The sequence below is a fragment of the Mixophyes fleayi genome, chromosome 3 (genome assembly GCF_038048845.1).
Source record: "Mixophyes fleayi isolate aMixFle1 chromosome 3, aMixFle1.hap1, whole genome shotgun sequence".
NCBI classification, from domain to species: domain Eukaryota; kingdom Metazoa; phylum Chordata; class Amphibia; order Anura; family Limnodynastidae; genus Mixophyes; species Mixophyes fleayi.
The window spans coordinates 26975323-26998913 of NC_134404.1; the positions used below are offsets into that span (position 1 = coordinate 26975323).

The 23591-nt window shown below is 37.6% G+C and overlaps 1 protein-coding gene across 1 annotated transcript in view; it reads left to right on the forward strand.

The window, feature by feature from the left end:
* LOC142143422 (cytochrome P450 2K1-like) overlaps positions 1 to 23591 on the forward strand; it is a 38492-nt gene that overhangs the window by 13596 nt on the left and 1305 nt on the right. The window contains exons 3-9 of the mRNA XM_075201259.1: positions 747 to 909; positions 5740 to 5889; positions 15989 to 16149; positions 16948 to 17124; positions 18779 to 18920; positions 20733 to 20917; positions 22810 to 22951. Coding sequence (XP_075057360.1) covers positions 747 to 909; positions 5740 to 5889; positions 15989 to 16149; positions 16948 to 17124; positions 18779 to 18920; positions 20733 to 20917; positions 22810 to 22951 — 1120 coding nt within the window. The remainder of the gene's footprint in view (positions 1 to 746; positions 910 to 5739; positions 5890 to 15988; positions 16150 to 16947; positions 17125 to 18778; positions 18921 to 20732; positions 20918 to 22809; positions 22952 to 23591) is intronic.

Genomic DNA, 23591 nt, shown 5'->3' on the forward strand with positions numbered 1-23591 from the left:
GTTAAATTACAAACTTTTACGCTTTTCTGCACTTCATCTAATGTGGTTTCCCCAGAGACTATAGCCATATTGAGAGTTTGCTTACTTGAAAGAACCCGTAGATCCAAACGTTGGATATTCTGGTTGGTTTAAGTGTGAAACTCTCCTATCAGATTTGTGTTTAAATAAGACATATTTATATCTTTGGTGCAGTGAAAAAGTACTTGACTGGGGAGTGCACCCCCAATACTAAAAATATATAGCTGATTCCAAACTGGAAACCAATATTTCTGATTACCACGGTGGCTTTATAATGTTTTGGATATTTATATATAGGTTTGTTTATGTTTTTTATGATTGATCAAATGTGATTTATTTTTTAATAGTGATTAATAAAAACATATGTTTCTAATTGGAAGCTAGTTGGTGTTTTACATTATAGAACAGAAAAAGTGCCCTTTTTCTTTTATATATTATGTTTGCTCTTGGCATTGGTTTAGTATACACTAATCCGACAAAAATGGCAGTTATTTTCTTTTCCTATTTTGAAACTGTCAGTAACTTGGAATGTTTTTTTCTCTTTCAATAGAAAAAGAGGCATTTTGGTTGAATATATATATAATATGAACAATGAGTTATGGATACATTTATAAGACATGCACATATTTGAGCGCTTAGTTAATTCTCCCAGGTCCAAGTCTGAGGGTATTTTTGTACTATATAAATGTCCTGGAGAAGACTGATCATTAACTTTTACTCCTTTGCAGCTCTCTAAGAAGTATGGTTCAGTGTTCAGTGTACAAATAGGCACCCAGAAGACGGTTATCCTGTGTGGCTATGAGACTGTGAAAGATGCTCTCGTAAATTATGCTGAGGAGTTTTCCGAAAGACCACATGTACCGATATTTCATGACATATCAAAGGGATATGGTAACTTTTTGTTTTCAGTCGAAGTGACTAAAAGTTGTTCTTCCATATGATAAGTAAGGATAGGTGCATTATTTATAGCAGGTGATAAGGACATATCCTGAAAATCCTGCTGCTTCTTGAAAACATTATCCGCCCCCAGAGCACTTTAGTTTAATTGCTTGTATGAACCCTCTTGCAATTATTATCAAGTAAAATGCTTTAGCTTTCTGTATTAAGACATGTATATTTATCATCAGCCATAGTTAGTTATCCCAATAGCATTTAGATATGACACAGTTTTGGGGCTATTTGCATTAGATACAACTATGTCCATGAAGACACTTTGTTATTTATCCCAGTCAAACTACTGGTAAACATTACAGGAGGGTATGTATCCCTTTTTATGACCATATGTTCTAAACCCTTCCTTTTTCAAGAAAATCTTGATGACCTCATTGTTCCTTAAAAATTGCCAAAGCCTAGTGGCTTATTAATGTTGACTTAGCACAAATCCTTCCCACCGCCAACATATGTTTATGTGCATTGGGTAGTAATACTAAATGATCTTATTGCATTTATTTACAAAGGCAATTAATTGCTATGATTCTGTGTTTTATGTTCACTGTTTGAGGTACACCAGTCTTGCTCAAGATTTTCTGTTTGCAGCTCGCAATTCAAAACCTCCAAAATTGTATCAAATGTAGCTTGAATCTGTTTGAACTGTTTTGCAAATGGGCTCAATTATGTGTGATTGGCTCAAACATTCTCAAACATGGTCAAATCATGATCAAACTCAGTTTTTTTTATCAATCTGAAATTCATGAAAGTTCAGCTAACATTAGATCACATTCTTTGTAGTGATAAGAGAATCAATATGCAGCCTGTTTAATTATATCTAGCGGTTAGAAAGTATAGACTGTAAAGGTTGAAAATCTGTTGATAGATAAGAGGTCCAATATTTTCCCCTTTGGATCAGTGGACTAACTATCGAAGGCCCATGTTCACTTGCAAAGTGGTGCAGCAGTTGTGCAGCAGTGAGAGATAAAGATCAGTATTGCAGCAGTATTTAGGATGAATTGAAATGGGGATAATTGGGGATACATGGGTGTCGAGAATGCCAGATAACAGGAGGTTGCATTATTCAAGATGGGAGATGATGAGAGAATGCATAAGAGTTTTGGATAAGAAAATGATGTATTATGGCAATGTTTTTACGGTGGAGTCGACACGACTGGCAGAGAGTCTGGATGTGAGGAATAAAGCAAATGGTGGAGTAAAGTGTGACACCAAGGCAGCGGGCTTGGGAGATTAAGAATATTGTGTTGCTATTGACAGTGAGGGATATTTGTAGAGGGGTGGTGACACTGGTAGTAGGGAAAATAAGTTCTGCTTTGGACAAGTTGAGTTTAGGAAGTGTTGGACCATCCATGAAGAGATAGCAGAAAGACAGTTGGTTACACAAGACAGTACAAAACAAGATCAGGGAAGAGATATATAGATTATGGGTGTCTTTAGGGTAGAGGTGATACTGGAGGCCAAATGAGTGAATTAATTCCCCAAGAGAAGAAGCGTACAGTAAAAAAAGTAAAGGGGCAAGATAAGAGCCTTGTGGTAGCCAAATAGATAGTGGGAGTAGGATGTGAGGGTAGGATGTGCCAGATGTAGAAACACTAAAGGAGAGTTTGGATAGGTAGGAAGTGAAGCAGTAATGAACACCAATGAAGTGAAGGGTGTGTAGGAGAAAATGGTGATCAACAGTGTCAAAAGCAGCAGAGAGGTCCAGGAGAATGAGTTTGGAGAAATGAGCCTTAAGGGGTATATTTACTAAGTGGCGGTTCCGACGAACTGCCGTTTCTCAGTGCTTTGGAGTCATTTTCTTAAAACAAAACTTTTATTAAAGACAAAATCCAAAGGGCTTTGTCTTAAATAAAATTGCCACTTTAAAAAATGACTGCAAATCAGCGAGAATCAGAGGTTCTTTGGAACTGCTGCTTAGTAACTATACCTCTTAGTCAGTAAGTAGATCATAGATCACATTTGTGAAAGCAGTTTCAGTGGAATGTTGGTGGCGGAAGTTTGAATTCAGAGAGTAAGGATTGGAGTAAAAGAAAAGAAAGTGAGGCAGGTGGTTGTACACTAATTGCTGAAGTAGTTTGCAGGCAAAGGGAAGGAGAGAAAAATGTCAGTAGTTGGGGGGAGCGGCTGGATCAAGAGATGGTTTCTTTAGAATTGGTGAGATGAGCGCATATTTAAAGGAGGATGGAAATGTGCCAGTGGAGAGAGACAGGTTGAAAAAGTGAGCTAGAGGTGGACAAGCAGTGGAGGACAGGGAGAGGAGAAAATGAAAATAAATATGGTCAAGGGGACACATTGTAGGGTGAATTGATGAGCTGAGTGCAGAGACTTCTTCAGTTACTGGAGAAAATGCATTGAGGGTGGACTGCTGAGTGTCGTTGAAGGTAGGTAGAGTGGGTGGATTGTGTGGAATTTGGCATGAAGCTATATCTTGTCCAATGGTGTTGATTTTGTCTTTAATGTAGTTGGCAAAGTCATGGGCTGTGAGGGAGGAATGGGGGAGGAGGTGCAGGTGGGCAGATAAGTGATTTGAAGTAGGCAAATAGGTGACGTGGTTTAGAAGACTGTGTGGATATTATAGATTTGAAGTATGTTTGTGTGTCAATTGAAAGGCCAGTGCTGTAAGATGAAAGGATACATTTATACTTTAGGAAATCATGATAGGAACAAGATTTCCTCCAGTGCTACTCTGCAGTGTGGGTGCAATTTTGCAGTTAGTGGGTCTGTTTGGTGTGTCATATTTGGGGTTTGGATCATTAGAGACTGTATGTGGTAGCTGGAGATGTATTGCCTAGGGCTGAAGTGAGTGTTGTAGAAAAATAGAAAAAGGCAGCCTGATTAGTACAGGACAATGCAGTCATAAGAGAAAGTAGTTGTTTCAGTGAAAATGAGAAGTGGAATGAGCTAAGAGTACTTAGGTGTTGCTGTGTACATATGGGTTTGTGTGCAGGAGGGAGGACATGAGGTAAGGTGAGGCTGAAGGCAACGTGGTTGTGGTCATAGAAGGATAAGTTGGAGAAACTAGAGATGGAACAGTGAATGGGAGATAAGGTCCACTGGAAGAGAACAAAGGAGGAAATACGATTAGTGGCAGAAAAGACAATGGGATTATCAATGGGATATAATGATACTGTTAATATTAATAGACATTCTGATCTTTTTTTAAGTTGCATTGAATATTATAAAAATCATGTATATTGCTGTGATAAAGGGAATTATGTTTGAAAGTAGAGTATGCATGAAAAGTATATTCTTTACAGTGACTGATTGTTGTTCTTTATTAAGAAAGTGTTTTTTACATCTCTGAACATATTGGCATTTCTTATAAAAATAAAGGCACATGAATCATCACGGTAAAATACCAGATGGCAATGGAGTTCCATGGTCTGTGTATGATATCTATTAAAAAAGCTATGTGTGACCCACACATTGAGCATTCTTACTACAAGCACAGGCATGAGATAAATTTTACAGATTCATGTATCTTAAATACTTTCCTGTTATGTAAACTTTCACATGTTGAAATGAATGTAATCCAGTTATACAGTAATGTAAGATTGAAGTATCTATTTTAAGGACCAAAATAGTTAAAACAGGAAATAACTTATTATGCACTAAAAGAATTGTCATAATTTTTTCTATGTTATCCCTACTTTATTTTGACAACCTGAGGATTCCTGATTGTTTAGGCAGAAGAATGTAATGAAGCAATAAGCATAACTATGAGGTATGTACCATTAATTATGTGTATTATCGCACAGGTTTTGTATTGCAGATGTATTTATTTAAAACAAAATGTATTGGGGAAGCAATGCATTTGTAAACCTGTTCAATAAAGTTGACATACCCACATTTCAAAATCAAAATTCATTTTTCATTAACTTATGGGGGCAAAATAAATTTATCATATTAAGGTTGCAATATTGCTGGATTGCTAAAATTATTTGACAGGAACAACATTATATTTACTAAACTGTGAGTTTAAAAAGTGGAGATGTTCCCTATAGCAACCAATCAAATTCTAGCTGTCATTTATTTAGTACATTCTACAAAGTGACAGCTAGAATCTTATTGGTTGCTATAGGCAACAATACCATTTTTTAAACCCACAGTTTAGTAAATATACTCCTTAACATTTTATCAAAGAGGCACCATTTATACTGCACATTGTTGGCACTAAAATGGGCGCAAGTGCATGTTGGCAATTATAGCCCCACAAGTATGCTGTATAAATGGTGTACCCAGCATGACATAATAAATGTTGCTCCTGTTAAAAATAACTATTACCCCCTGTACCAATTTAATTATATTGCCCCTCTAATATAGCGAACAATCATTTTGTCCCTTAATAGAATGAGAAATTAATTTAGTCATATAAGTTAATGATGAATTAATCCCCCCCCCCCTTAATCAATATATAATGATTGCCTAATCTTATGATATGAATGGCAAAATAGTTTAAACAGCATTCTGTTTGGGCAGTTTTGCCTCTCTGAACCATCTCTATTTTTCTGTCAGTTTCCCGGTCCATCGTTTCACAGTCCCAATGTTTGAAAATTGCTGACTAATCCTTTTATTTAGCAGTGTTCTCAAGCAATTAGATCTCAAATTGTGTGGGGATGAAGAGGCTGAAGGAAATTGTAATTGCTTTGATAACTTGAGAATGTGTAATGTAACAATAGGGAACAATTAATCTTGTGCCGCTAGGTGATAATTTATTAGCAGTATAAATGGTCCCTTATTGGTTTTGTTTGTTTCCTTTTAGTTTCTTTTCAGGTGTTCTTTTTTCTCATGGTGAGAACTGGAAAGTGATGCGACGATTTACTCTTTCAACACTACGAGATTTTGGGATGGGGAAGAAAATAATTGAAAATAAGATAAATGAGGAATCTGTCTTTTTAGTAAAGAAGTTCAAATCCTTTGGAGGTTAGTCCTTTCTCAGTCCACTCAACAGATCATGTTTTGAGCCTTCGTGTTGTGAATATAAGTCATCAGAGTTTAGGGCTCTGAATTTGAAAAGGTAAATAAGGGCTCTCGAGAAAAACTGTACAAAACACAGACAAAAAGGGATATTTTATAAACAGAAAGATAAATAATTTCAGCTACATTATAATATGTTAAACATGGAAGAGAAATGACTGCAAGACGCATTAAACATATTTTGTTCTTACATGGTTTGGAAATATATATTAAAATACTTTTTTTCAGGTAGAGGTAGGTGGTTAGTTTTCTAATGAAGGGAAGATGCTTAACAAAATAGCAATTATCTATTATCTTCAGCCAAACTATATTTCTAGAAAATTCTTAAATCAAGATCAAAACTATATAAAGCACTCAGATTATTAAAATCAATTAAAATTGGGGCGTGGCTTAGCTGCCAAGATGGACAGTTGTCTTTTTTAACTGCTCCATCTTTGAATCGTGTTTTTTTTCTGGGACATCCAGCCTACATCTGCTCATATCTATAACCAAATAACATAAGCTAGAAGAGGGTGTTTTATTATTATTAATATTATTATTATATTTAACTTATAAGGCGCCACAAAGGGTCCGCAGACCGTACATTACTTATAAAGAAAACAGAGAACCAAGACACAACATGATACAGAAAGAACAAAAATATATACAAACACAGGTGACAGGGTAAAGCAAATCAGATTATTTCTGGGGCAGATAGTGAAGGGGATGGTAGAAATCAGCGAGAAGAAGGCCGATACTTAAAAAAACAGGGAAAACAGGGCTAGTGAAGCAGGCCAAGAGGTACAGAGGGTGATGGAATAGTAGTAGGAGCACACAAGGAAAGAGGGTCCTGCTCCTGAGAGTTTACATCCTAAAGGGAAGGGGCAGACACAAATAGGGTGGTACTAACTGGGGGAGAGAGATGGGACAAGGAAGTTAGGAGGAGGACTGATAGACCTGAATAAAGTTCTACATTTAGCTGTAATTAGTTTTGAGTTTGCTACTCCTGGAGACTTAAAAGGTGGATAAGTTGTTAGCACTTCTGCCTCACAGCACTGGTGCCCTGAGTTCAATTCCCAACCATTGACTTATCTGTGAGGAGTTTGTATGTTCTCCCCGTGTTTGCGTGGGTTTCCTGCAGGTGCTCTGGTTTTCTCCCACCCTCCAAAAACATACTGCTAGGTTAATTGGCTGCTAACAAATTGAACCTAGTCTGTGTGTCTGTCTGTGTGTGTGTTAGGGAATTTAGACTGTAAGCCCCAATGGGGCAGGGACTGACGTGAGTGAGCTCTCTGTACAGTACTGCAGAATTAGTGGCACTATATAACTAAATGGTGATGATGATGATGATGATATCACTGCCCAGTGTATTTGACAATTATGTAAATAGCTGACTATGTGTGCTGCCTCAATGGACTGAGACAGAGCTAATCAGGATGCCCTGAACTTATGGACGGGTTGTTCGGCATTCTGTCTGGATTCTATGATTGTAGTGGTCCTCCGAGGCTCCCTTTAACCACCACATCTATTTACCTGTTAAAAGTTGCAGACGTTCTCTGCAGATCTCAAGTATAATGCAGCTTTTTATTTGGTGCCCACTTCACAGGACTGATGCCGGCGCTGATCGGCAGCGGGAGACCCTGGAAAGGGTGTTAGACCCCCCTCATTGTCCTCTGGAGGGTGACTGTGTCTGAAGCAAAACTTTTTCAGTGACATTGTATTTGACTGCTGCGTGTACCCAACCGCACAGCTTTCAGAGGTGACAGGATCCGAAGATCGGCATCCCGCAGGCTCTGGGACTTTTGTATTTTATATTTTCCTGGCTACAACCTGCAAGAGGCAGGTATCAGCACTCAATTCTCGGAAATGCGTTGCTTCCAGTCGCAAAGGTCCCTAACGCCATCTTGTCCCATATACTCTAACTCCTAACTTGGAAGCGCCTTTAGGACCTCACAAAACTCTATAATAACATTATCCAGGTGAGGACTCCTGACACTGAGGGAAGCTATACTCTCACCACCCTAAGATCCAGAAAACTGGCAGTGCAAGTTTTCTGCACTGGAATACACTGCAGATGATCTGACTGAGGACCCAGAAAATACAATCAGCAAGAATATGCTATTTGCTGTCACTTACATTTCTGTTCAAATAATATTCACGTAAAAATATCACTTGATCAGTTTTAAGAGATCTGGTTCCAGATATATTAATATTAGGGCTATTAGGAGGCGTAGCTTAGGCGCCATAACGAACACCAACAGCTTGGCTCTGCTTGTATTAGATTATTGTGCTCTTTGGTTCTCTGCTGGCACCTTATGGCGAAATTTAATATTACTTTCTCAACTTCAAATGACAAATAAAGTGTTACACAGTGGTCTCCCCTACTGCACCACAAAGTGAATTGTATGTCGTAGTTTTGATCCAGATATCCGTTCTTGAGGCAAACCACAGTACTACACATTTACTAGATCCAAACCCTGCATCTTAAACCACTGTATGCTCTCAATCGTTGTAAAGCCTAATCATCTGAAATCACCTGTCATGTAATGTCAATATTGCAACTGTACTTACCACAGCCATTATCAGATGCTATACAGTGTTGGATTATATGACTATATGCTACATCAGGTCAGTGCTATTGAATCGGAAGTTCATTCGATACAATCTTGGCCCCTGACCGCCACTAACCCCCGCCATGTGCTGAACTAATGTGGTTTTGTGTCTGCCCGATCATCCCTAAATGTTTTATTAATGACTGACACTGATATCTGAAGTAACCTCACATTAACAGACCTACTTTAATCTTCATGGGCAAAGATATGAAGGCGGCGGCTAAAAAAAGAGGCCGTTCATGGCAGAGACACTTCCCCACATCCATATCTACACCAATATTTTAGGACATCTTTCTCCACCACTGTATCTAGTCCCCTCCACTGGCAACACAACACCGAAACAAGCAACTGAACCTGTACCCATGGCGTCACACTCACCTTAAGATACTGCAGATTTACACGAGATTCTCCAACATACTACGTTCTTATCCACCAAAAAAAGATATATTGGACTTGGAACATAAAATGTAAGACACAATATCCACTGCCGTCTCCAGCATCCACACAGACAGCTCACATCTAGGAACAAGACTTACTTCTTTGGAAAAGGATAGAGACGCCTCTAATATGTTGCTAAGTTAGAAGAGGTGATTGCATACCAGGCCTCCGAACTCAGAGATCTCCGGGGACGCTGCAGCAACCTACGAATTAGGTGGATACCGGAAGACGTTCCTCCCCAGGGGTTTGTAGATGTCTTTGCAAAGATCTTCAATGAGGCGTTGGAACTTGATCCATCAAACTGCATCTTCTTTGACAGAGCCCACAGAGCCCTGCGCCCCAAAGCCCTCGCTACAGAAAAACCAAGAGATATAATTTGCAGAATGCATTACCACACCCAAAAAGAAGAAATCTTGTAGAAACTCAGAGACTTGGACAACATTGACTTTAATGGTAATAGAGTACAAATATTCCAGGATCTCTCCTGGCACACTTTATAACAGACCTCTGACAGAAGAGCTCCGCAAACGCAAAGTAAAATATCAATGGGGATTCCCTTTAAGTCTACACGCCAATTGTGATGGGAAACAGGCCCTACTAAGTGGCCCCACAGATCTTGATATGTTCTGCTCAAGTTTGAATATTGCTCAGATACCCTTACCAGAATGGAAGGTAAGCTCATCTAAGCTCTGACCTCCACCTCTCCCGCAACGAAAGCAATGGCAGCAAGTCCGTCACACAAGCAGAAGTCCTGGAAATGTTCCGTCTCGTGCCTTGCTGCAGCACATTGAATTGGAAAGTGGTTTTAGTAGTTTACCTCTTACATATCATTCATAATGTTCTAAGGAGCTCGAAACTTTTGGAATGTTTGGACTTTATTTGATATATTTGCAAATTTAAACCAAATTCATATTTGTTTTCTGTTGCAGATATATTGTTGCCCCATAGTTAATATTAAATTTTAACATTTAGAAGTCTCTCATGATTGTAGATTTGTAGCTTGCAGTAGTGTCTGTTCTCAAGTGCTATTACATATCAAACCCATATTTATGCTTAGGTTACTTACCTTTATCTAATTTCATTCAAATAATTATTTTTCAGTTTCAGTGTTTATAATAGACTTTGTTTTGTAATTTCTTGGGAAGGAGATTTTTCAGACCTGTCACCATGTATTGAGTTGACCCCCACATGGTCCACAAGTGCGGTACATTGTACTTGTTTTCATGTTTTTTTCCTTTGTCAAATGTTTTTCTTCCCTATTCTTATATTCCTGTGCATTCCTCATTATGTTCCTCTCTACTCTATTCGCTTCTTCTCTCTTCTCTCTTCTTTGCCACCACCAAACTCCTCCTGTCTTACGAAGACACTCTACCCAGATCCTCCCTAAGCACTGACGCCAGTTAATTATGTTTTAGGGACCCATTTTGCTTCAGTGCACCCCCTCAAAATATTCTCCATTAATGCCAAAGGCTTAAATATTCCTGAAAAACGGTCACAGGCATTACAATCATTTTATTTAGATCGGAATGATGTGGTATTCATCCAAGAAAACCAAGTCAAGTTAGATTCAGCACCCCTTTTGAGGAATAACCATTACCCTCATGGTTTTTATAATAACCCTGCAGGGAAAACAAAGGGGCTCGCAGTTTTACTATCAAAGTCAACAAATTTCGGATTTATTACACCACTCCTTTGACGAGGACAGAGGTTTACTTGTGAAATGTAGGATCTTTCATCAACAATTTACGTTAATCAATATCTATGTACCAAACATTAATCAGGCATCCTTTCTAGCAGCAACCCTGAACCATCTCGAACCATGATTGGAAGGTGTAGTGGTGTTTGGAGGTGATTTAAATTGGACCCTGGATACTTCGGTGGGAGCTCTGAGGCATCCGGGTAGTATATATCGCAAGATAAGGCATACTTTCCATGACTTCCAGCTGGTGGACTCCTGGCATCTTAAACACCCCCAAGACCGAGACTACACCTTTTATTCAAACACCCACACAACATATTCCAGACTAGACTATTTTCTAGTTAGTCACAGACACCTTCACTTGATTCGACAAATAGACATCAGTCAAATAACCTGGTCAGACCATGTCCCAGTGTCCCTTACTATGCATATTCCTTTTAGTACCCCCAAACAATGGACGTGGAGACTTAACGAGTCCCTTATGTATGACACCTACTGCAGAGAACAAATAGGTGGAGCTATAGAAGAATATATCACTCATAACGATTCCGCTGAAATGTCTACAGTTACCATCTGGGAGGCTCATAAATGTTCCTCATAAACGAGGAAAGATCATCCAACTAGGATCGAAGGTCAAAAAAGAAAAAAAATGTTCTAAAAGATAAATTCCTAACTAAAATTAGAGATTTGGAAATTACCCATAAATCCTCTCTGGCTGGGGGAACGTTACAAGAATTTACGGACGCTAGGATTGCTCTTAATAAATTACTAGGTGACAGAACGAAATTGGCACATGACAGATGCAGATATAAATACTTTAAATGGGGCAACAAACCGGGTTAACTATTCTCAGTTGAGATCTGAATGTTGATAGATGCTTACCCGAGAGGTCAAGTTACATTTAAACCCTGTGGACACTCTCTCTTTTATCTGGGCTTTATACACCTCAAGGAGCTACCCCCCTCCCTTATCTACTCTTGCCTCCCTTCTCTAACTTTTCTTCGTCTTCTTTTATGTCTATGTCATTACATCTTTATATATTTGTTCTGTATTGTATATTAATAAAAAAAAATAAGTTATTTTACTGTGGCTTACATTGTGAATCTTATCTGTGACTCTAAGTTTAAAACATGCCTTACTTGCTACCTGTACTTCATGTTTGTACTAATTTTGAAGATTTAATTAAAATAAATTACACACAAAAAAAAATCAAATCAGTAATTCTAAAACCAGATTTGTTAACAAGGCTAAGTTATTTTAAAAGTTATATTGTATATTTTAGTTTTTAAAATACTAGTATTGTGATAAGTGAAATCATATTTAGCTATATAACTGACTATGCCAAGAAATGCACTTCATTTGGTCTTCTAAAAGAATTAGGGGTCTGATTCATCAAGGTACGCAAACTCATACGCATCTGCTAAATGGGACTTGAGCTATGTAAAACACCATATACGCATCGCAAACAGAGCAGATACGTCACTCAAAGTCAACTCAATCTCAAACTCCAATGCAAATATAAGGGTTTGCGTCACTCAAAGTATGAAACATGAGTTTGCGTACCTTGATGAATCAGGCCCTAGATTACTAAAAGCAGCTGAAACAAAGGAAGAACACAAACAAAGACTTCAAGCACAAGCGATGAGACAAGCTGCTCACAGACTACAAGAAACATATGAGCAGCGTCAAAGCAAATTTCAACTGTAAGCTATTTGACAAAGGGCTCTGATGCAATGTGAAACCTCTGATAAACATCAAAATAGACTTCAAGTGCAAGCTGTCAGACAAAGTGCTTAAAGGCAGCAAGAAACTTCTGAGCAACATGATGTCCAACTTCAGGCTCAAAGATCGACACAAGTCCAAAGAAGATATCGAGGTTTCAATGCTTGACAGTGGAATTTGGGATAAAGAGTCACCGGCAATATGCTGCAACATGGAAAAATAATAGTTTAGAGATAGGTGTGTGAAGGACGTAGCTGAGTGTCAGAGGTTTATATAGGTAGGAGTCTAGCAGTGTGTCGGACTGATTGTTAAAGTCTGGCCAAACTGACTGGCTTTTTTCCCATTACATGTCAAATTTAGCAATACTTCTATTGCATATTAGGGGGTCTGTTCATTATAATAGAGAGGGGTGTGTATAAGATTTTTGGGAAACTAGACATCTAGACCAAGTTGCATTGCAAAAAGTTAATGTATACACTTTGTAAAGCTCCCAACTCTTCTCTTAATTGTCTGATGACTGGATTAATATTCTAAAAATAGAGATTTTTGGAATGTTATGGTAGTTTTATCCCCAGGAAAGTTATGACTTTGAGCCCACTGAAATGGGAAAGTGTTATGTCAATATGATGTTGCATGTTCAAACATTGCTAGGGTTTCAGACTTTTCAAAATTTGTGGTGGATCCTGAAAATGTTGTGAATTTATTTATTGTTTCATCACCAAAAGCTTTGATTTTTGATTTCTCTGCTTCCTATTTTGATACCCCAAAACACTGTAAATACACGTGGGCGTCTGATCAAGTGATCTAGGGCCACTGTCTGCCCCTCTTCATCCACACACTGTCTGCCCCTCTTCATCCACACACTGTCTGCCCCTCTTCATCCACACACTGTCTGCCCCTCTTCATCCACACACTGTCTGCCCCTCTTCATCCACACACTGTCTGCCCCTCTTCATCCACACACTGTCTGCCCCTCTTCATCCACACACTGTCTGTCCCCTTCATCCTCACTTTGTCCCCTCAATTGCTGTTTCCTTTCACCTTCCCTTCCATTTCTTTACTTACCATACTTGGCTTTCTTCTATTTCTTCTGTCTTCTCTTCTATCTTCTTACCAATCTGGCAGCGCCTGGGACCCAGCATCCTCCTCTCTCCTTCCGCTTCTCACTGAATATGTCGGGCGTGACGTCATTCACTGAGAAGCGAGGAGGGAGGAGGATGCTGCGCCCCGTGGTGCCGCCAGATTGGTAAGTTGTTTTTAGTTTTTTTTGTCCCCTGGCCGTGGCAGCGCCGCAGCACCCCAGGGAGCCGCGGCACACACTTTGGGAACCACTGCTCCAGGACCTTGGACATTTATTGTATTATCTGCAGTACCTCAATTTACCAGAGTGCGGCTATTGTGCCTTTCCTTTTCATCACTAGGGGTTAACCTGTTGCACCAATTATATCTTGCACCTGGTGGTTCCCTATTTATTTAGAAAGAAGGGAGGGGATCCACCACACCAGGTATAAAATTATAGACATTACCCCTTCGTATATGTTCAATTGAGATTATTCAAGAAACAATTGATCTTGAAGGGTGCACCCAACACATTATATTAGAGATATATCATCTATTGGTGATTCAGGGCCATAGTCGTAAAAGAAAAACTTAATTTAGTTAATTAGATAAACAAATATGCTGTTTGCTCAAGTGGCTCGAAAGGCAAAGGCTGTTTTAATACAACAATCTCAAGTCCCACATGAATGCTCATCATATAATGCAAATAAAGCATTAATATTAAATCATACACATATAGTAAGTCATTATTTAGCGACATGTGTGAAGATCTGAGTTTTAGTGAAAATAGATGTATTGAATATTAAATCAATCAAATTCCTCCTTTTTCTCATATATCCCAATAGTAGATGAAAAATAATATAAGAACAAAAAGACTATATAATCATATATATATTATTGGACGATCTCTTGGTAACAGCGAGGCTATGCCATCTATATTGCATTTTTAAACTCACAATACCCGTAAATTTTATTTTCACTGTTTTTAATATTTCGCTCTTTTTCCAATCGATTTCTCCGTTTTAATGCATTAGAAATAAATGGTTCCCTATTTATAACTGACTCTCTACCTCTCCTGTGCTGGTTAATGTTGTTTTGTTGCCTTTCCTTATGGTTTAGTTCTTCTCCTATGCTCTTGGACTTTCACATACTCTGCTGACATCACTACTCTGGAATTCTCTCCACTTACAATTCTACCTGCATCTGCAGTATTCCTTGCAACCAGTACTCTGCCTTCTCATAAATCCCTGTGCAGCATCAGCAATATTTGGTTTGTACTATTGTTCTGTATTTTCTGCTCAATAAACACCTTTTGCTTTCATCACATCTCGGGCTCCATAACTGTGATATACATTGAAGTGTGATATTCTGTCTGCTGCTGTTCTATGGATCATCTACTTTTTCCATTGGAGTGGTAATTAGTTAGGATTGTGTCTCTATAGTTTGTTTGAACGTTTTTAAGTAATCATGCAAATTAAATATATTCCTCAGATTCTCTGAGGCATTGTGTGTGTTGATTTTTTTGAGTTTCTGCTTTGTCTAAGGACTCCTTAAGTAAATTGTGGTGAGGCCGCAGTGAGCACGAGATAATCTGTTGTTTTTCCGGGGTGTAGAGGCTCCTTCTGGGTGTGGAATATAGCTCCCAGTGTAATGTGGCTGTCTCAAGGAAGCCTCTGGGTTTGTGGTCATTTAGTTGCAGTCCCATTGTCTGTGGCCACATTTACCTATCTATCACAGGATTACCTGTGTGTGTGGTTCAGAGGTGAAAACAGCTTATAGGGTTTCAGTCCAGGCTGCAGAGGTGGTAGATTTCCCACATTGCTAGTGAGAGCAGGATTCCATTTCACTGGCCTGAAGGGATGTTGTTTGATTCTGGGGCATTGATTTTGGGCCAATCCGGTGCTCCATGGGGAGAGCTAGGCCATGTTAATAGATGGCTTTGTTAGCCACATTATTGGAACTGGTTGGTAACCAGCCACTTGTGCCTGATAGATCAGTTGGTCTTTTCTGAATATTTACAACTTCATAGACAATGGTTTGGGTTTTTCAACTGGGCAAAACTCTGACAATTAGTGTCCGCTATCTTGGCTGTCAAGCCTCGGCCCCAGTATTTATGTTATTCTATTTGTCAAGCTAGGAGTATGATGTTAGCACAAACACATTGATGGCACTGTAGAGCTCTGGTTGAGCTGAGGCCATAGATACAGTTTCATCCGGGAACCTATCTCTGTGGTGTTTGTATGTTTTGTAGATTTCCTCCTTGTGCTCTGGTTTCCTCTCACAGTTTGCTGCTAACAGAATGAACCCTAGTGTGTATTTCTGTGGAATGATTTTTAGACCCTGAGCTCCACTGGGATAAAGATTGATGTGAATAATTAGAATAATATCAATAAGACACACTTAATATGGTGGTGCTATATAAATTTGCAATAATAATAGCCATCATTACTTATCGTGCATCTTGCATAGTGTAACCTATAGCTTTGCTGCATAGATAATTTGTGCTTTGTCACTGAAGTTTTTTTTCTAATTCTAGGAAAACCTTTTGAAAACTCCATGATATTGAACGCGGCTGTAGCCAATATAATCGTGTCCATATTACTTGGCCATCGCTTTAACTACGAGGATCCTGTATTTCTGAGACTAATGAGTTTAATAACTGAAAACATAAGACTTGTAGGATCTCCTATGGTCATGGTAAGTTCATTTACAATCTCAGTAGACAATTATTGCTCTTCCCTCGCTTACTGCAATTACGCTGAAGACCTATTTGTTCCTATTGAGTTCTTACTTAAACTATCATAACTTCTAGACACAATCCACTGAAAAATCTTTCATCGACCAAAGCCTATCCTAACACCAACCAGTCAGATTTAGTGTGTCGGAAACGTCCATGTCCAAATTTGTCACACTCTGTAGCAATGAGGTCAAGCATGACAGGCCCATGTCCCTACAGACCCTTTTCTTTTGCACTTCCTAGGTCACTTTTCTGTCCCAATCTCCGCCCAACACCTTTCCTCTTCATTGTCTCACACCCAACTGTATTCGATCTTTACTAAATAAATCTATGGAATTAATCCAGCCTTAATTGTGAACATGGTTAAAAGTTTGGAACATGTAAATAATAAATGATCACTATAGAAAAACATAAATGAGCAATCATGAAGTGTCTATCTACCTCTATAAAAATATATATTGCACAATAATATACATATATTTGTTAAAGTAGCTTTTCAGAAGAAACCAGCACTGACATCTTCAGGAAGCATCAATGATTTAACCACTGATGTATTTCCTCTCCGATATTAAATAAAACTCTTCCAGGGTTTTTCAACACAATTTTATGAAATTGCCACAGTCATTAACTGCACCACACTATTTTTTATTTAAAATGTAAATACATTTTTTGTTTTGGTGTTTTTGCTGTGACTGGGTGTGGGTGTATCTTCCTACATCTAAGCTTTTTGCTATTAATTACCATTCTCTTCCCCCTAGTTGTACAATACTTTCACATCTATAATGAGCTGGTTACCAGGAAGTCACAAAACCGTGAGTCAAAATGCCAAAGAGACACAAAAATTTATCAAAGAGACATTCACAAAGAGCAAGGAGGAGCTGGACATAAATGACCAAAGAACTCTTATTGACAGTTTTCTCATCAAGCAACAAGAGGTATTAATGTTTCACCTAACTGTAGATGTCTAAATGCAATACTTATCTTATTATCGTCTTTTATTTATAGAGCATCAATTTATTACACAGCACTGTACATTGAGGGAATCAAAACACAGACAAATAACATGCACTGATATCACACAGGATTGTAAAACTCATTTGAACAGGGCCATTTTTACTTCTAACAGTTTTGGGAGCAATTGATACATAAGGTCAAAGAATTTCAATTGTTGCTGGTGGTGGGTGGGTATGGCTATTGTAAGTCAGAAGCATTATCAGGCACCAATAATAAGGCTGCTATTGGTGACTGGAAATTCTGTGCAGCTACTGGTGGTATGGTTATAATGAGGAGAGACATTAATAAGTGATTGTATTATCCACATTTTTTTGTCTTATTACATATCAGTTTTTGTAATTTAAAAAAACAAAAAAAAAATGTATCGTTTTATGGGGTTGTTGCTCTGCATGGTGCTGAACCTTAATTTGAAAACATTGATACTGTTTATGGAATGTATTTTTATAAAACCATCCCCGTATGCAAACCCTGAAGGCTGCCACATGCTGTTGCACAAGTTTATGTTGCTGAAATGGCTTACCGGGTCCCTATCTATGTGGATTTTGTATGTTCCTCCCATGTTTGAATTGGGTTTCCTCTGGGTGCTCCAATTTCCTCCTACTTTCCAAAAACATATATGATAGGTTAATTAGCTGCTGATTAAAGAAATGGACCCTAGTGAATATGAGATGGTGTGTTAAGGAATGCAGACTGTAAGCTCCAATGGACAGTGACAAATCTTTGCTATATAGCACGGCGCAATTTGGTGACACTATATAAACTATACTAATCAAATAATAATTGGTGCTGCAGATCAATGTAAGAGGAATGACCACACAATCATAATCACACAATCTCTTGATTGCAGCTTGTGATCTTCCTCTCATACACCCCCATATAATTTTCCCCCATGATCAGCAGGATATCTTCAGGCTAATTGCAGTATACTGGAGGAAGGAATGATTCAGCAGAATCTTGTAATGAAAGTGGGTTCGTGATTTGATTAGTGCGAAGCTTATCAAAGCAAATCAATTCAAGACCCAGCTGTCCTTTTAAGTCGGCACATTGGATCCTTTCTTCCTCCAACACACATATAGGGTATATTTACTAAACTGCAGGTTTAAACAGTGGTGATATTGCCTATAGCAACCAATCAGATTTTAGATATCATTGATTTAGTGTATTTTACAAAATGACAGCTAGAATCTGATTGGTTGCTATAGGCAACATCTCCACTTTTTCAAATTCGCAGTTTACTAAATATACTCCATAGACAATTATTGCAGCTGACCAGAGCTATCATGGCTGATTACAAATTCCAGGACCCTACTGAATATAATAAATGGTAGGAGTTACAAATATAATCCCCCAAAATACTCATATAAGGAATGGTACTGGATTGTCTACCAACAGTTTGTCCCAGCAAAATTTCCAAAGCTTGGGTAGATTCAGATCTGCACAGAAATATCTACAGTATAATTTTCATTGTTATGAATGAGCTTATTAAATAACCTACATGTTGAATATCTGTGGTTGTGTCTCTGAGTTTAGTCTTGGAAAATGTATTTAGTTACATTTATATTGAATCTTATTTAGGAGAAACAAGAATCTACAAAATATTTCTGTGATGAAAATCTAACAATGGTCGTCAGCAACTTGTTTGCTGCTGGAATGGACACAACCTCAACCACACTGAGATGGGCTCTTCTGTTAATGATGAAATACCCTGAGATTCAAAGTAAGATAACTAGTCACGCTTTACACATATACCATGGTACCAGGGGCAAACACAGGATTTTTAAGGGAAGGGGGGGGGTTATCAATTAGTTGAATTATGAACAAAGCAAAAATATTATGTTGGCATTTTACATGAAATGAAAAATCATTGCTACCACACACTAAAATACTGTACATTAAAACAATCTAAACCCATCTGTAAAATGAGTACACTCCACATTAAAACTAGCAAGGATACCGCACATCAAAATAGCATTGATAACACACATTAAAACTAGCAATGATACTGCACATCAAAATAGCATTAATAACACAAATTAAAAGTAATATTGCTAATGTACATGAAAAAAACGACCAACAAAAACAAACAAAAAACATTGATAACATGACACAAGTTATATATATATATATATATATATATATATATATATATATATATATATATATATATATATATATATATATATATATATATATATATATTAAAAAATGCTATAAGTTTAAACATTAAAAAAGTGGACCTCTACTTTTTTAATCTATAATACAATATTTATATATAATAACACAGCTCTGCTACCCTGCAGGCTGACCAGAAATCGAGTCTTTGGTCTATTAATAAAAACACTACATCAGATTGATTATGGCCAGTATCTGAGACTATTTTATGATTTAATATTTTAAATATCAATTACAAACCCTACCGTGCCCCAGGGAAGCCAGTCAGTGATGCCGGGAGATATGCAAGGGAGGAGCTGCTGCGATCACGCATGCGCAGCAGCTCCTTATCGCCGAAGGGGAGTTATACAGCAGCCGCGGTGCTGTGAAAGAAGCGTCGTGGCGGTGCTGTAATAGACAAAATCCTTTGGCATGTTTAAATACATGCTTTTGGCTGAGTAGGATCCGCGGAGGGGAGGGGTTCCTGGAGAACCAGAAACCCCCTGCATGCGCCCCTGGGTACAATGAGATATTTAATAACACAATTAATATATGCATGCAACAAAAATGTTCCAGGTGCCATTTCAAAATTTGCAAACATGACTGTCATCTTGTATGAAACTTAGGAAGCCAGTGCACACAGATCAATGCTAAAATTAGAGCTTTTTTATATATGTATTTTTTGACCCTTAACCTGGAGAGATTCTCTTGGCATAAAAATGTGTCTTAAACTGTGTGGTACTGCACTATATTGATAGTATAGCCATGGTCTTCGTGCTGCAATTTTCAGCATAAAATCAGGAAGAATTAGCACCTGCTCCCCAGGCCCGTTAGAAGTTGCACACTGTTCTAGAGGTGTTTACTGATGGCAATGTGTTTGTGTTCCTTCCTGTTTTTGCATAATATTTATATATTACTAGCTGAAGTACCAGACGTTGGTCAGGTTTAAATCTTCAAGTTTTTACATTATTAATGAATTAAAAGTTTAAAAGAGTTCTAGCTCTATTATGCAACCCATAATATAACTAAAAAATAAAACATCAAACAAATTGTGATACATATATAAATCTTGTAGAATTAGTAGATTAATATCACGTGGGTCTTCCTCATGGAGTATTTATTGACCAGTCACGTCGGGTGAAGCTTCATCCAAGAAGTATACAAAACAGACTGTTCAGGTAGGCCAATAGTTGCCATTCCTTCACAGGTAAGTATGCATAATACTCACATTGATGCACATTTGGTTTCCCAGAGCATGTTAATCTAAATCTAGATTGGGTGTATTATAGTCCTGTCACTGAGAGCCATAAATTTAATGTTCAACTTTTTTGTTCACAATGCAGCTAATGTTGTATTTTGCCCCTTTTTTTGTCTACAGAAAATGTTCAAAAGGAAATAGAAAAAGTTATTGGGGCAGCTGAGCCTCAAACAGAGCATCGTAAGGTAATGCCTTATACAGATGCCGTTATCCATGAGATTCAAAGATTTGCCAACATAATACCAACTAATCTCCCACATGCCACTGCTCAAGATGTCACTTTCAAGGGCTATTTCTTACCAAAAGTAAGCAACAAATGTATATATTCATTGATTGCTAAGATGCAACCTTTATTTATTGTTAATTTAACAAAAAGAATGCATTTCTGAAGTGCAGTATGCAGTTTTGGTTAAGAATGTGTCCCATTTGTATTATTAACAGTTACATTTATTAGACACCATTGAAGCGCTCCCTTACTAAATAATGTATTTGTGTACAGGCTGATGGCTTGTATACGTGACATGACAATTTAAGTTGACCTTATTCTTAAACAGGTAATGGACTGACTACCCCAGTACATGTAAACATGCTCCAAAAAAGTCAATCAAATTTGAGGTGTCTGTGCGTGAGTTGGCATTTACATAATGTTAATAATCATTGGACAATATTGTCTTCCAACTGGACAAATTTGGAGAGTCATTAACCCTTTTAAACTTATAGCATTGATAGTTTCCACTGTTCCCCCCAGAAGTTGGCATTTGTGTAATTTCATATTCATTGGAACTTCCTGTGTATTTTGATAATGTACAGATTCCAAAGATGTTCTGTGCTAGTCTATTGTATTTTCAATTCAGTTTACAGCAGAGATCTGTGACTTATATGCATCTCACTCAACTGGAGAGTTTAATATAGATGCAATAGAGCTGTACACATAGCTGAAATTTACAGATGACCATATATAGAATGTTCCAGTGAAAGTGATAACATTGTAGAGGTAGAAGGTTCCTGCTGGAGAAACCAGGATGGTGGCTTTAAATATAAATTGTTATCAAATCTCTTTTATTCAATCAAATAGGAGCACAGCACTGCCCATAAGTATTAATATTATGTAAACTTAGGGCTAGATTTACTAAGCTGCGGGTTTGAAAAAATGGGGATGTTGCCTATGGCAACCAATCAGATTCTAGCTTTCATTTATTTAGTACTTTCTACAAAATCCCCACTTTTCCAAACCTGCAGCTTAGTAAATCTAGCCCTTAGTCTCTTCCATCACCCTACAACTCCATCACCCTACAACCCCATCCATAACACCTGCTTTGCATTTTGAGTGCTCGATTCCTGCTAAAATATTTGATTTTTACTATAAACACAGTTGCTTTTACTCTTAAACAATAAATATGAGCTATTTTTTATATTGGGTGATTAGTTCTAATTTTTTTCAAGTTATGCTGTAGCCTTTTTTGTTTCAAATTTAGAATGCCAGGTAAGAATATATTTTGAGATACAAAAATGTGCAATTTAGTTTATAATTATTTATATGTTATTTGAAAATATGTAATTATTATTTTGTTTTTATATTATTAAAAATCACATTTTACAATTTAAAACAAGAGAGTCCCCTGATCAAACACCTTATCTGAACTTTATTTCATGAATGGATTAGAAATCCCGAGTATCGGTAGCATAACTTGAAATGTCTAAGGTGGATAGAAAAATTGTGGTGGGCTCCCTATGCACTAAAGTCATACCCATCCCAATGTTAGCTCCACCTTCAGTCAGTCAATATCCAATTGGATAAATTGTAGCAGTATGATACACTAGTCTGAATCCTATATATAGTAATTCTATTCTCATTTTCCAAATCCTTTAACTGCCTTGATATATTTGTTATGAAGACATACGAGATTTACATTCTTGGATACAGGGTCATGTCAGCCAAGAGGTTATTGGAGAACTTTACTTTAAGTGACATTTTTATATAATACTGGAGAACCAATAGAGCCCCCTGACCGTACGGTGAATGTTCACCAATTACCAGATTAAAATACATTGATTTGTATTTTAATTGTATAATTTAGAATAGAAAAATACATCTAATAAAATGTACTTTACTTTATTATACTGCAGACAATATGATGAGAGTTTCTAGGTTGATTTTTACCTCAACTAGAATTATAGAAATGTATTCCTTTTCCAGGGTACTTATGTCATTCCATTACTGACTTCTGTCCTCAGAGATGAGGCTCACTTTGAGAAACCAGATGAGTTTTACCCTCAACACTTCCTGGACTCTAATGGGTGTTTTGTGAAGAAAGAAGCATTTTTGCCATTTTCAGCAGGTAAATAAACTTAAATCTCCGTGAATTAACAGACAGAAAAACTTGGGAAAAATATTTTTTCTATTCCAACTAATGTACTTCTACTCTCATAATGTATCTCTCCTTGCATGTTTATCCTTTGCTGCCCTTACCTCCAAGTTTCAAGATTTTGTGGCAGCAAATTGACTTTAGCCTCAGGCAGTGGCAAGGTTTTCACACTAAAGTCAAATGTTGTCTGACACTGTCTGTCTTCACACATACTCATTCCATGGAGCATTGAGTGTATTGATATCTACTCATGGCAAATGGTAGCCATATGTCTGTTTGAGTCATACCAATCAATGTAACCAGGAATGTTAATCTGCCTTGTTGATGAAAATAGAATTCTCTGATTGTTCCTCTTCAGCACACGAAAGAATTCTCTATGAAGGCCCTGGGCTCCAAACTTGGTTGCACCAAAAGTAATTGCCTCTTCTGCCTGTTCCTTGTTACAGCCCTAGCTTCAAGTCACTCCATACATTTTTCTATCACAAGTACAGATTCACTCAGTTCTTTCACAAGGGCTGGTATTGTAAAACATTTGCTTATATTACTCTTCAACTTAGAGCATGTTTATTTATGGCTGTATTTGGTCTATACCAATAAAAAACTAATATACTAG